A 14,599-nucleotide genomic window follows, 5' to 3' on the forward strand; every position below is an offset into this window, starting at 1 on the left:
AATTGCATCAAATATAATTCCTTGTTTTCTTGATGGAAATATGTTGGTGTGTGGCGTTGGTTTGGTTACGGAAGAATATGTAGGTGATCCATTTAACTGATTTGTATAGGAGCTATTTAGAGTATTGTTAGTAGTAAAAATTTCAGATTGGATAAAACTATTAATTTTAGTCATCATTTTTGTTTAATCAGAATGCTGTCGTGGCAAACAACTTCCGTAGTCCACAGTAAACAGTTTTACTACTGGTTTTAGCTTTTGTAGGTTATATGCTTAGTATATTCCGATATGAATATATTCGATAATAATAATAAAAACTGTTAACATTAAAGTGACTTACTGTCTCTGCTGTGTTTATTGTTTGATATTACACTATTTATTAATAACTACTTAATGAAATATTTGTTAAATAGTATTACACTGGTTTTTTGAATTAATTTTCAGAGTTCGATTTTAAACACGTTTTAGCTACTATGGTCAGGGTTGTACTCAATTTTGGTTTTTCGTTTGAAATACATTAGATACGTTCAAATCTACACACTCCATAAACCAGTAAATTAATTAGAGTACCTAGCAATTCTTAAAACGTTAAATGATTTCTATTGACCTTGATGCTGTATAATTATTGGCATATAAAATTAAATATACAAATAGCTAAATAAATAACATAGACTAAAATAGCTAATTAATTTAACAAATAAACGTCAAAATAACAATAATAACGCCTTTGCGCAAGCGTCAAGACCAATTACGATGTCGAAATGTGATGTCGACAGGGCTTGTCTAGTCAAAATCAATTTCTACCCAAGCAACGCTCCGATAGTAGAGGTCGACATGAGTTACAAAATACCAATTCCTACAAATTCCGATCCGACTTGCTGACCTCTATTCGATTTGACTCATTTCTATTCCATTTGTAGTTACTAGTGATGTAACGAATGTCGTTTTTTGAACATTCGCGAATACGAATGCGAATATCTAATAACGACATTCGCGAATGCGGATGCGAATGCGAATGTTCAGTTTTTTTAATTTGTTTCTATTTTTAAAATGTTTTCTAAATTTATAATGAGAAGTTAATTGATATTTAGTGTAAATCAATCTGAATCTTAAGCTTTATTACATTACACCAAATAATAAAACAACGTGAAGCCTGATCATCTGATTATACGAGGTTTCCCTTTTTTCCTCGGGTTCCCCGAGGTTTACCTTTTTTTAATAAAAAAAGATTTTGATTTTAAAGAGAAAGAGAATAGATTTTAAACTAAAAGGGAAGTTCCCTAGGTTGGCTGTATACCATATAGTTAAAAAACTCTAACAAGAAGTAAAACCACTTCTATGTAAATTGGTATATTTATTAAAACTTAAAAATCCCAATGGATTGAATAAAATATGTCCAATTCAGAACGTTTTCAGACCTATCGGTCCATCATCAGTGAATGTGCATACTTGCTAAATAGCCCCAGAACCAAACAATGGTTGAATTTAAAATTCAATTTACATTATTTAAAAATAATATTAAACAGGCTAAACGCCGATGTTAAAGGATATAGCCTATGGGAACATGGTGAAACCCTACCAAAACCTTAATCAACCATCTTAGGCCAACTTTGACTATAAAGTGAATATTTGACTTTATAGTCAAAGTTGGCCTAAGATGGTTGATTGAGGTTTTGGTAGGGTTTCACCATGTTCTCATAGGCTATATCCTTTAACATCGGCGTTTAGCCTGTTTAATATTATTTTTAAATAATGTAAATTGAATTTTAAGTTCAACCATTGTTTGGTTCTGGGGCTATTTAGCAAGTATGCACATTCACTGACGATGGACCGATAGGTCTGAAAACGTTCTGAATTGGACATATTTTATTCAATCCATTGGGATTTTTAAGTGTTAATAAATATACCAATTTACATAGAAGTGGTTTTACTTCTTGTTAGAGTTTTTTAGAATAGATTTTGACTTTATTAATCTAACGTTATTTTCAGATTATTTTTTTTTGATCTTCATATTCACAAAACATTCGCGTAAATTTTGCGAATGCGAATGCGAATATGTAAAAAGATGTGGATATTAGCGAATGCGAATGCGAATACGAATATTCGTTACATCACTAGTAGTTACAGAATAGGCCTGATTATTGTAGCGTATTAAACGTTTCTATGATTTATTTGCAGATGGATGCGGTTGGTGTGGTAAATCCATTGATGATAATACTGCCATTTCTTCTGGTGCATCAGTATTCTGTTCCGAGCTCTGCTTCTCACAATCCAGGAGAGCTAATTTTAAGAAGAACAAGACTTGTGATTGGTGCCGACATGTTAGACATACTATATCTTACGTAGATTTTCAGGTAATTTGCTTTCATACTATGTATTTACCCTAAATAAATTGTATAATTAAATAATAATAATTTTCTTGGTTATATTTGTATCAATACTAATTCCATTTACAAGTATTATAGCCCGGGAGGTAGTGTCAAATTTGACCGAAGCATTTTAGCATGCTGTTTTCTTCTTATTTAGTTAGGTGTTCCAAAGCTTATTAACAAATGATGTGTCAGCTGGCCCAAAACCGGGGATTTTAGACAAGAAAAGGTAAAATATGAAAGTTGATGGACAAACGCTACAATTTAAATGTCAAATATTTATACACGTTATTTAGAACATTTGATAGCCTCGCTTACTTGGTTCCTACCTTTCACTCAGTAGATCCAGGTTCAAATCCTGGCGCGGAAAATTCTTTTTGTTTTTTAAATTGACATTTTATTTTGAAAAATAATTATTTTTATAATACCACGTTTTTATTATTTATACGAGACAATATAAAAAAATCTGTTTGTCTTTTATAGAATCGCAAACTATTCATTCTTGGTCATCATAATATTATGATTGATCTTAATAAGCAAATTTGTTGTACATGAACCTCTGAAGGTTCCTGAGTTGGTAAGACCAACAATATAAGTGGAAAGGGAGACATTATTTGTTATTTTTTTGGACAAACTGTTTTTTCTTAATTTTATGTTGTAGAACCGAAAGATACAACCCTAAATTTTCACTTTTCTCTCACCAACCCACATCTTTTAATAGCAATCTAAATATTTCCCTATTCTCTATAATACATAAAAATGAATGTTTGTCTGTACCTATGTCCCTTATAGAATCGTAAACTATGCATTTGGTAGAAAAAAGTATAGGTATGCAATATTTTTTAGTATTTTTTGGCTTTCTGGTAATTTTTAGGTATTAAACTTTCAAACATTATTTAGTTTTAAGGCGGTACGAAGTTTGCCGGGTCAGCTAGTTAATAATAAAAAAATATTCTTGGACTAGTGTGGCAAAGATTAAAAAGTATAAATCAATAATTTATGAATTTTAGATTGTAATAAAAAAAGCGTCAGCTGCATCATGTACGTTGTAAAAAATGTTAGCTGGCCAAGTGGACATGCCGTGGTATTATAAAAATAACTATTTTTCAAAATAAAATGTCAATTTAAAAAACAAAAAGAATTTTCCGCGACAGGATTTGAACCCGGATCTCCTGAGTGAAAGGTAGGAACCAAGTAAGCAAGTCTATCAAATGTTCTGAGTAACGTATATAAATATTTGACATTTAAGTTGTAGCGTTTGTCCATCAACTTTCATATTTTACCTTTTCTTGTCTAAAATCCCCGGTTTTGGGCCAGCTGACACATCATTTGTTAATAAGCTTTGGAACACCTACCTAAATAAAAAGAAAACAGCCATGCTAAAATGCTCCGGTCAAATTTGACACTACCGCCCTGGCTATTACAGATCTAAACCTTTTCCCCAGGTCCTCTTTGCCTTTCTTCTTCTGTCTTTTTTCAGAAAATTGACATCCAACACTGTTTCTTATGGGCTAACCATTTACCTAACTAATTCAACATAGTCCCTTATTTTTACATCAACTCACGCAAACTTCAATTAATGTATTTATTTTTTGTTTTGTGATTATACTTCTGAGATTGGTGATATATCTGCTATTTTGACCATACGGGTCTCCCCACTTTGCATATGTGGTTATTCCATCCTTTTCTCGATTTAGTGCCCATTCGTTTATACACTATGTTACATTTTATTTTAATATCTTCATTCTTCTTTCAATCTCTCAGTATATTTCCAGCAATTCTTCTCAGTACTTTCATCTCTGCTATTTCCAGTAGTCTTTGTGTTATGGTTAAAATTATTGTAAAATTTTCGCGTTTCCGTTTGTGTGTTATACTTTTTTAGTTCTTTTAGTCGGTTTTTATATGTTCTTTCTTTTTCGTTTCGCCTCAGCTGCCTATACTCTTCCTCTACTTGTCTTGTTATTCATACTTAGGGCAAGAACAGAACAAGTGGGTCGAGGTGGAGGTGTAGGTCGCGGTGGATTCTACTAGTTGATGTCGACAACACATAGCAAGGAGGTCACCTGCGCTGTCAGTCGAGCTAGAACCACTATCAAGTGAAAAAGTTTAATGAAATTTGAATGACAAAAAGACTGTGCTTTTGCGATGTTGTGTCAGTCAAGTGATGATAGTAATGAAATGTCAGCTGTAAATAATCAGATCCTCCTTCATATTTCAAAAATTTACTGAATTTAGTTACTTTAGAAATTCAAAAATAAACTGAATACAAAAAAGCGATTATATAAAAAGTATCAACTCAGATAGTGCAGGTAATGACAACTTGACTTCGAACGGATCAATCACAGGGAAGCATCCTTGTAGGCCGCGCAGTAGACATCCATGTAAAACAAACTCATTTTATTTTCAAAAGCATCGATTTAAACCTCCTGGATGGCATCGCGCTAAACCACAATATATAGAGGTTCCACAGTAAAATCACTCCTCTGTCGGCGCTTTGATCTCAAGAAGTAATACCTGCAGTACGCAATTGGTAATTCACCAGTGGTGGATGCGGGTTTTCCCTGTTAAAATCCGTACGTTTTTATGCGACTAGAAATGCGAGAGTGGGCAAAAGCCACTAAGAACATTGCGCGGTCGCCATGCGCGACTACAGATTTTACTTCCAATTTTTCGGAGAGTGGTTCTACTGTACCTCTTTATACTGTGGCTTAACTTCCACCGCGACTTACCTGCTCTGTTCTCTTCGATTCACTACAATGTGTTTGCTGTACATGGATATCGACATCGACCGCGACCTCCACCTCCACCTCCACCTCCACCGCGACCCACTTGTTCTGTTCTTACCCTTAGAGTCCTGTATATGCTTGATTTTTTCTTTACGTTACTTGCTTGATAGCGAGTAAATATTGTATTGATTAGACGATACTTTAAGATTTTCGGTCTGCCTTTTCAGGTTAACTTGAAAGACCCTGTATGTGTATTCAGTTGAGCGAAGTATACTCAAAGAGTACCTACACGAAATTATATCTATTAATTTATAATTAATTTGTAATGGATGTGTACTTATGTATGTAATTTATTACAAAAGAATGTGTGTGTACTTTGTACACACGTAAGAAGTTATACTTCTATTATACAGGGTGGTTCATCTTATAGGAAACCCTAATGAGAATTGAAAGCTAAGTACATTTTCTACGCGATAATATAGTAAGATACAGGGTGTTCCATTTAAAATAAGTAAGGTATTACAGCTTGAATTTGTTAATAGAGAAATCTAATATTTTGACCACCCTGTAAAAAGATGGGTATAGGAAACCCTTATACAAATTGAAAGCTAAGTTAATTTTCTAAGCGATAGACTAGTAAGATATAGGGTGTTCCATTTAAAATAAGTAAGTTATTACAGCTTGAATTTGTTAATAGAACAGTCTCATACTTTGACCACCCTGTAAGAAATTTTGTTGCAATAAGCATCTGTTTAAGTATACTAAATAGTCTATTATTAAGATCCAAGAAAGAATTTGTAACTGATTCTTAGATTCGTAGATATTTATTTTTTTTCTAAAACCTTCCATTTTTATAAAAATCAAAATAAATCAAAACACCCTGTATTTAGGTATAGGGAACCCTTATGAAAGTATAGCTTATTTTTTAAGGTCAATTCAATAATATCATCAGATATAGGGCATTCCATAAGAAAAAATATAACTTTGATATACCACTCTTTTTTGGAGCACCCTGTATAATGCTCATTATTTTTAGATTGTAGTATTAAAGGCCCTATATATTTCTGTGAAAACTGTTTTTTAAAATATCAAGTGGTTTTCTGTACAGAGACCGAGGCGAATAAGATGAACCACCCTGTATGATTTCAGCGAAATAAAATACTTTTAACAGTTTACTTTTATTTTATTGAATATTAAACTGATTTTAATAGCTACTAACCACTTTCCAAAAATCCAAAAATTCTCCCTCTCGATCCGTAGTCGAATGGTGTAGCAATGAGGCTACGAAAGCATTGTTTTGACGGTTTCTCGGACATTATGACAAACCACGGTAACAAATAGACGAAGTGAATTATTAAATAAAAATGTTTTAATAATACGTATTACCTTACTCCAAAGGAAGACAAATCCAAAGACACAAAAATTATAATAAATATATTTACTAAAAACACTAATATATTATTTTTTCCACGCCTTTTTTGGACTGATACATGTAACTTAAAATATTTAGTAACAAACAACATACTGTCTCTGTGCGCATGCGCGCAGAATAATAAAAATTCACTCTATAGCGCCTAAAGAAGTATGACTTCAAAAAATTAATCACTATTTTTGTGAAGCTTATGTGAAATTTTAAATTAAAAAAAGGTTATCTTACGTTTATCTTTGTTTTTAGGATGGTGCATCACAACTACAGTTCTGCTCTGACAAATGCTTGAACCAATATAAAATGTATATCTTCTGCAGAGAAACTAGAGCCCACCTGGACCTACATCCGCATTTACGAATCGAAGAAAATACGAGTGGAACCCTAATTACTCCAGATTTATGGTTAAAAAATTGCAAATCTCCCGAAATGCGAAGTCCTTCACCAGAAATATCTCCAAAACCACCTGAGAAATCTCCCCAAACTAGTCCAATTGTTCTAACTCATCCATCTAAATTGATAGAAAATTCAGAAAGTAAGCGAAATAGAATGAAGGCCCAAAAAAGAACAAGAAAAAGAATTCCCGCCACCATAACTGGAACCATTAACACTGATACCAATGACAGTTTTTTGAAATCTCCTCCTGACGATATGCCTCAAGATCTGAGGGTCAGACATACTCCTACAGATTTTGAGAATAAAGATTCCGAACGCGACACAATTCCTCCATTTAAACCAATTAAGTTGCCAGTAGAACCTAGAATACCTTCACCTAGATCACCTCCAAATCCAGATCCAGAATCTACTCAAGGATCTCCTCCCAATACATTACGAAAACCTTTCGAATCATTGCTGCCCCCTCCTACTCTTATTGTTCCTTACCCTATTATTATACCAATACCTATTCCTATACCTATACCGATACCTCTACCAATTAAAAAAGAAGAAAAGAAAGTTGAAAGGACAGAAGTTTCCAGTCAGACAGAAGTAGAAGCAGAAAAACCAGTTGAAGTTAATGGACATGATACGAACGGTAAAGACGAACCGAAGGTGCTTGAAAGGCCACTGAGAAAACGGAACAGGCCATGTGATGTGAAAGAAAGGATGACTTTAAAACCAAAAAAACAAATTTTAAGTAGTAATTGAAGTTTTCCTAGGCATTCAAAAAACCGTTTGATTTTCAAAGTAACTGCGATGGCTTTTAAAACTAGCCAAAATTATATTATATTTTCTTTCAGAACACGCCTTTGTATCATTTTTAAGACATTAACCGCCTAACTTTCATTGTTATTGTAAGGTACTTTAAAAGTTATTCAACTTTTATCAATATTGTGAAGTCATAAACATCATTATTGTCAATTGACGTATGTTACGCAGCTATGACATCTTTTTACGTTCTAGATCTTACATTGCATCTTTCAGTTTACTATTTGTTGTGATTAACCATTGTTCTTATTTTATATATGATTAATTATGAAACACTCCGAATAATTAATTTTTTTCAAATCATGTACAATTCTACTAGCTTGTAAATTTAAATGCAATAAAACATTTTTTATATCAACTATTAAGAAACTTTTTAGTAAAAATAGAACGACAAAAAATATAGATGTGTAGCATAAATTATTTCTTATAACGACGAAATAAAACTCCATCTCAACGTTTGTTAAAAGCTCAATTATCTAAAATATACGTGTATTAAAACTGCTTGCACTTATTTGCAAACCATATTTTTTTTACAATCTAATCATTAAATTAAATTAAACATGGATAAATTTTGAAGATCGAACGGTTTGACATTTTCATACAGTAAATACATAGGTGTAAGTTAGTCCTTATTATTATAGGACTCTTATGGTTAAATACCACAAAGATATTTATTTGATTTTTTATTGGTTAACCGTCCAAAGTTAAAGGTGCTGCAACATTGTTTTTATTATGATAATTTCATTTTAATGTTGTAATTTATTTTATATTGATTATGCGTGCACAATAAATAGAAAACAACATAGAGATATGAAAAAAGGTCAATGCTCACAATCTTTATTAAGGTGTTAAAAAAGGCGACCGGTTTAGAGGCTTACATTTTATGCCTCATCTTCAGGCCCAGTGTAATAGTTTGTTTTTTAAAAACAAACTCTTGAACTGTACATATCAAGCTGTTTTTTACAAAGAGTTTACAAAGAGTTTGTTTTACAATATAAACTCTTACACTGGGCCTGAAGATGAGGCAAAAAATGTAAGCCTCGAAACCGGTCGCCTTCTTTAACACCTTAATAAAGGACTAAGTTTTCAATCTAATAGCACATAAAACAACACCAAAAAATGCTGTTCCACATCCTACCAGACTGAAAACAATGGGAACCTTCTCTGGTAACACCTACGAGGCTTCTACAATTTGCAAGCCATAACGGATGCTGAGACTAAGGAAAATGAGGGAATTTTACAATTTATAATACACGTCCCATCTGCCCAGCGCGGTAAAGTTCCAACGAGAATGGTTCCCTTCGTACTCCAATCAGAGTAAACATGTAAATAAAAAATGAATAACTATTTTCAATTTCGTTGCAACACGAAACTACAGACGCATCATTATTCCAGTTCAATCAGAGAGTGCAGCAAGCACCTCTACCGGTTTCGAAACTTATTAGTCTCTCATCAGGAGGCACATATGCTGCTCTCTCTGACCCAACTAAGACAAACCCCGGTGTGCAGTCACGGATTGCAACGAACGAAATGGCAGGGATGCCAGAGCGGCAACTGCTAGCAAAAGACTAAGTTTTCAATCTAATAGCACATAAAACAACACCAAAAAATGCTGTTCCACATCCTACCAGACTGAAAACAATGGGAACCTTCTCTGGTAACATCTCCGAGGCTTCTACAATTTGCAAGCCATAACGGATGCTGAGACTAAGGAAGATGAGGGAATCTCATCTGAGGGAAAGGTCATGAAGAAGATATATGTACATGAAGAAGTTGTAAGTAAAGTAAAACTGTAAATATTGCAGAGGATTTTTGCAGTTTGAGCGGCGTAATGCCACGGTTAAATTTTGTTGATTAAACTACATATTATATTATACATTATATTTATATTATACTACATACCCTTATCTGTTCTTATACAGTCGGAAAAATGAAAGAATACCCATGAAATAACATATAAAACACGCTGTATTTTCCTGTCACCGTGTCATAAAGAAAATTGTCCAGTGCAAGTACATGTAACAATAATTATTACATGTACTTGAGCTGGCCAATTTTTTGTCTGACACGCTGACAGGAAAATACAGCGTGTTTTATATGTTCGTTCATGGGTATTCTTTTATTTTTCCTACTGTAGTTATTGTGCACACATTACAATTAAATCGGTGTTATAAATAATGTTAAAAGTATATTGGTTTATTTATTATCATCATCAGCCCATAGTTCCACTGCTGAACATAGGCCTCCTCGAACAACTTCCATTCAGATGTTTATTTATACATTTAAACAAATGTCTTCATTATGTCTTAATAATATGGGAAGAATTTTGAAAGCATTGTGAAACAATACTTTGAAATATTTTTATTTTTTAACTATTTGCTATATTTTTTGACTTATATTTTGTGTGCTGTATTTATATTTATAAATTTAATAATCTTATGTAATTAATATAATTAGACAAGGCGAAAACGGCAAGTCCGTTAGAAAAAATATTCCTAACACATTTTTTTTTTAAGTTTTTTCGACCATTCTGGACTAAAAAGGTCTCTTATAATAAATGTTCTCTAAAGTTGCTCGTTTTCGAGTTATAAGCAATTTAGAATTGAAAACACGAAAAATGGCGATTTTTAAGGCTTAATAACTCGGTTAAAAATTATTATTATGAAATTCAGAAAGTGACTAAATCAAAGATTAAAGCCTCCACTACATGATCGTGAAGAAATTTGTGTCATTAATTTATTACCACGCTGTTATTTTTAATTATTAGAGGAATTGGTCCGAATATGGGCCCCCTATTTGTTTTTTTATCGAAACTTGCTTATATATTTTTATAATAATGTCTAAATGGCATTTATACATGCTACAAGACATTAGCAAAAAAACTGCTAACTATGTATTTTTTATTATAAAGTTTATTTATTTTATAGGTAACAATATGAAGTGGGGCATATTTTTCTAACCAGGCCAGGCTGTCTGAAATATGGGCCCCACTCAAAAACTAGCAAAATTCTCTTTTGATAACAAAAATATGAATTAACTTAGCCAACAATTTATGTTTAAGGAATAATAAACATATCTCTGAAAAAATAAAATAAAATTATCTACAAAAATCGCAAACGTAAGAGTATTTTTAGCTCGAGCACACTGTTCATCTGCCCAGAGATTGGACATTAAAAATTGAACCAATGTTACTCCTATAATATCACCAGAAATCTGTTTTTCACAAAATAGACATGTGGCGTCATTGCTTTCAGGAGAATACTGTCCTATTTGTGCTATGTCAAGGTCTTCATCAGCGGCAAACATTCCTCTTTCTCTTCTTCATTCAAACTGAATTTGGTTTTGTTTTTTCTCTTGGGTTTCTGTATATTTTATTTCGACTTTAGCGCAGAAACTCTTCGCTTCCCCTTTCCTTCCTTTATCTTTTCATTTTATTTTGATTCAATTGAAAATACTTTTCTCTTTCCCTTCCCTTCTTTTGATTTTCTTATATTCTCAATTGATAATTCAAGGCTTGATTTGTACGGAGATGAAGTTATAACTTGAGACTGAGAAGTTTTCCTTCTTCAAAGACGCTCGCTTCGTAACTGATGGGACAGGTGAAAAAACGCATGTTGTGATCCTTAATGGTCGATCTGGGTCTTTAGAATGACCTGGTCATTGATCTTCTGAACGAACTGTTATATTTTCTGAAGAAATCGTTTTTGCAAGGTCACTTGTCAATCCTTTCAAATAAGTTTCAGTCGAGTTACATGTTTTCTCAGAATCAAGTTTCTCAGCACTGAAATCAGCACCAGAAAAAATGGTTATATTTATTGGCCCTATTCTTGTTACTTTAAACCCATTCTTAGTTATCTCTGCGGTCTGGGATTTTAGAAATGCTTTTTCCATCAGTTCTGCTAGATCTATGCAGGCGGTCCGAATATGGGCCCCTAGCCCATATTTACGTCACACAAGGGGCCCATATTTCAAAATATGTACGTCCAAGAAGAATGTAAGCTTATGATTTTGTAACTATTTATTGTTCCTAATCTACATTTAAACCTCTTTCCTCCTTTTTTCTGTCACACAAGCATAATATATCAATTCCTAAATAAAGTCAATAAACACAAATATCACGTAATATAAACTTACCCAATAAAATATTTTCAAGAGTCAAAATCAAACGGTCTACACTGTATAACAACAATATATGTACTGGTCGAGGAATCTGTAAATATATGACAAAAGAGGGACCTTCTAGTATATTTGGGCATTTTCTAACAGATAGCTCTACTTGTTTCATAGATATTGTGGGGGCCCATATTAAATACATAGCCCATATTCGGACCAGTTCCTCTAATAATGAGCCGTAAGATCGCATTGACGCGGCTGTAAATGTGAGTGCGAGTAAGATACACCATTAACTGCCGGAACGGCATCTCTCTCGCACTCATCATTGCCGGCTGCCTAATACGTGCATGGTGCTCATTATTTTTACTTAAAATAACAGCTTAGTAATAAAATAATGACAAAAATTTCTTCAGGATCTTGTAGGGCGGGCTTTAAAGTTTTATTTGATCACTTTCTAACTTTTATAATAACTTTAAACCGAGTTATTAAGCCTTAAAAATCGCCATTTTTCGTTTTTTTCAATTTTAAATTGCTTATAATTAGAAAACGAGCAACTTTAGAGAAAAATTATAGGAGATCTTTTTTGTCCAGAATGGTCCAAAAAACCTAAAAAAAATGTGTCCGGGTAGAAAATATTAATTTTTGCAATTTGATTAAAAAAAAATTGAAAAAAAAAAATTTGGACCACTTTTCAAGTGGGCGACTTCTTGAACCTTATTCTGGGATGTCTCACGAATATGATTATGCAAAAAAATCTCATTTGAATATTTTTTCCAACGAACCCGCCGGTTTCGCCTTGTCTAAATGTAACTAATAGACATATCCCAATATTGCTAAAAATCGTTTGCTCAAAACTGTAGCTGGCATTTAAATTTGTAATCATGTTTGTGTATTTAAGTCATATGGAAATTCAGAAGTTCTTTTACGCTTTGACTTTCAAATGTGAAATACTGGAAGGGCCGTTTTCTGTTGGTTCTGTTGTTTTTCTATAGTAGTAATTTGACTTAGTTTAAGATTAAAATTTTCGTGAATTTGAGATAAACCATTTATGATTTCTCTTTCTCTTCTCCTGGTCATTCTTAAGTACTTTTCTGATGCTGACTTCCCAAGGTTTCTTAGTGTTACCTCTCGGCAAGTCTACATTCTGGCCCTTCTTCCCATCTTTTTACGGTTTGCTTGTGGGAGTGACATATATTTGGCAATTTCCGCGATTGTTGTAGTTGACCAGCCAAAAAGATCACCAGGTCCTAAAATTCTTAAGCCTGCTATCTTCCTAGCTAGCTGGTCAATCATGTCAGCAATTATAATTAGATATTTCTACTATAAAGTGAGGTTATAAATTTATTTCAAATTATTGTTCAACACGAATAAATCTGAATAAATGTGATCTAGTCCTTTTAAAACAAATATACATGAAGTCTATAGCAGTATTTTAAATAGCGACGTACATCAAGAAATTTGAATATTAGCATATTTATCTAAATGTATTTACATAAATTGCTTTTCAAAATTCTTGGAGCACTTTCTTAATTTCTGTATTCAATCACAGAATGTATTATTTTTATAGTTGTGATTTTTTACGAATTATGTTAGTTAGACAATTTGCATAGGAACATACTATGTATTATGTATATTATTGTTTTATCTTTATTGTGATGTATAACAATGTACGTATCAAAATAAACTACTGTACATAAAAGGGCTCTCTATTTTTTTACATTTGTGATTGTGTTAACGAAAGACATCAGAAGACGAAACAAAACTATGAACATGGAGGGAATAATATAGAAGGCCTCTTTCAAGATGAAAGACTTGGTTCAACAGTATTAGAGGAACCAAATAGCAAACCCATGATAGATAATAAATGAAGAGGCTAATGAATACGCGCTAAAAATATGAAAATCGGAGAGGCTTCTGGTCCAAATTAGATGCCTGTTGAACTATTTAAGTTGTTAAAGAAGAAAATGTACATGTGGTTAAAGTTTGTTTAGCAGTAAATGGTTGACTGCAATTAGTGCGGTCGTAAATATTATTAAATTTATCCGACTTGTCCCATTGTTAAGACCGGTCCGGAGCGATAAGCAAACGAGGTAGACAGAGTTGGTCTTTTGACAATTAACACTGACTAGACGGTACTCCTATAATAAAGCAAAGGATCCACAAAATTTACAATAATTACGACGAAAAAACAAAAAAAAAAACGGATTTAAAATATGTTGCTTTGCCTTATACAGGGTGTTTCATTAATAATTGTCCATATAGTAACTGGAGAAACCTTAGCACAAAATACGAAGATTTAACCTAAAACTCTCAAATAAAATGTAGTTCCTTACTGAGTTACAGGGTGTTTTATCTTAAAATTTAAAAACTATTTTGGCTCAGCATTTTAAAAATATTGGATGTATCCTTTTCATACTTGGCAGGAAGTATAGGTACTGTACACACTACTAAATTACGTTAAACAAACGTTTGTGGCTATTACCAGAGGCGTACGTCGGGGGAAAGTGAATGGTTGACCCTTTCCAAATTCTACGCCACTGGCGAAATTGCTATTTTAGTTCAATTTTTGGATTCGCCAACACTTTCTATGAAAATAATATACTCTTCATTCGTAACGATAAAGTCATTATTTTTCGAGATATTTGAAGTTAAAAATGAAAAGGCACACTTATTTTGATTAATGTACTGTGTCGCTTCATTTTTATTTTCAAATATCTCGAAAATTAACCAGTTTATCGTTACGAATGAAGAGTATATTATTT

General features: G+C 32.7%; 1 protein-coding gene across 1 annotated transcript in view; it reads left to right on the forward strand.

Annotated features, from left to right (window-relative positions):
• LOC114338392 (sine oculis-binding protein homolog) overlaps positions 1-13,492 on the forward strand; it is a 90,193-nt gene extending 76,701 nt beyond the window's left edge. The window contains exons 3-4 of the mRNA XM_028288987.2: positions 2,176-2,351; positions 6,768-13,492. Of these exons, the coding sequence (XP_028144788.2) occupies positions 2,176-2,351; positions 6,768-7,664 (1,073 nt within the window). The 3' untranslated portion in view covers positions 7,665-13,492. The remainder of the gene's footprint in view (positions 1-2,175; positions 2,352-6,767) is intronic.
• The last annotated feature ends 1,107 nt before the right edge of the window (positions 13,493-14,599 follow it).

Source organism: Diabrotica virgifera, chromosome 6 (assembly GCF_917563875.1).
Source record: "Diabrotica virgifera virgifera chromosome 6, PGI_DIABVI_V3a".
Taxonomy (NCBI): Eukaryota; Metazoa; Arthropoda; class Insecta; order Coleoptera; family Chrysomelidae; genus Diabrotica; species Diabrotica virgifera.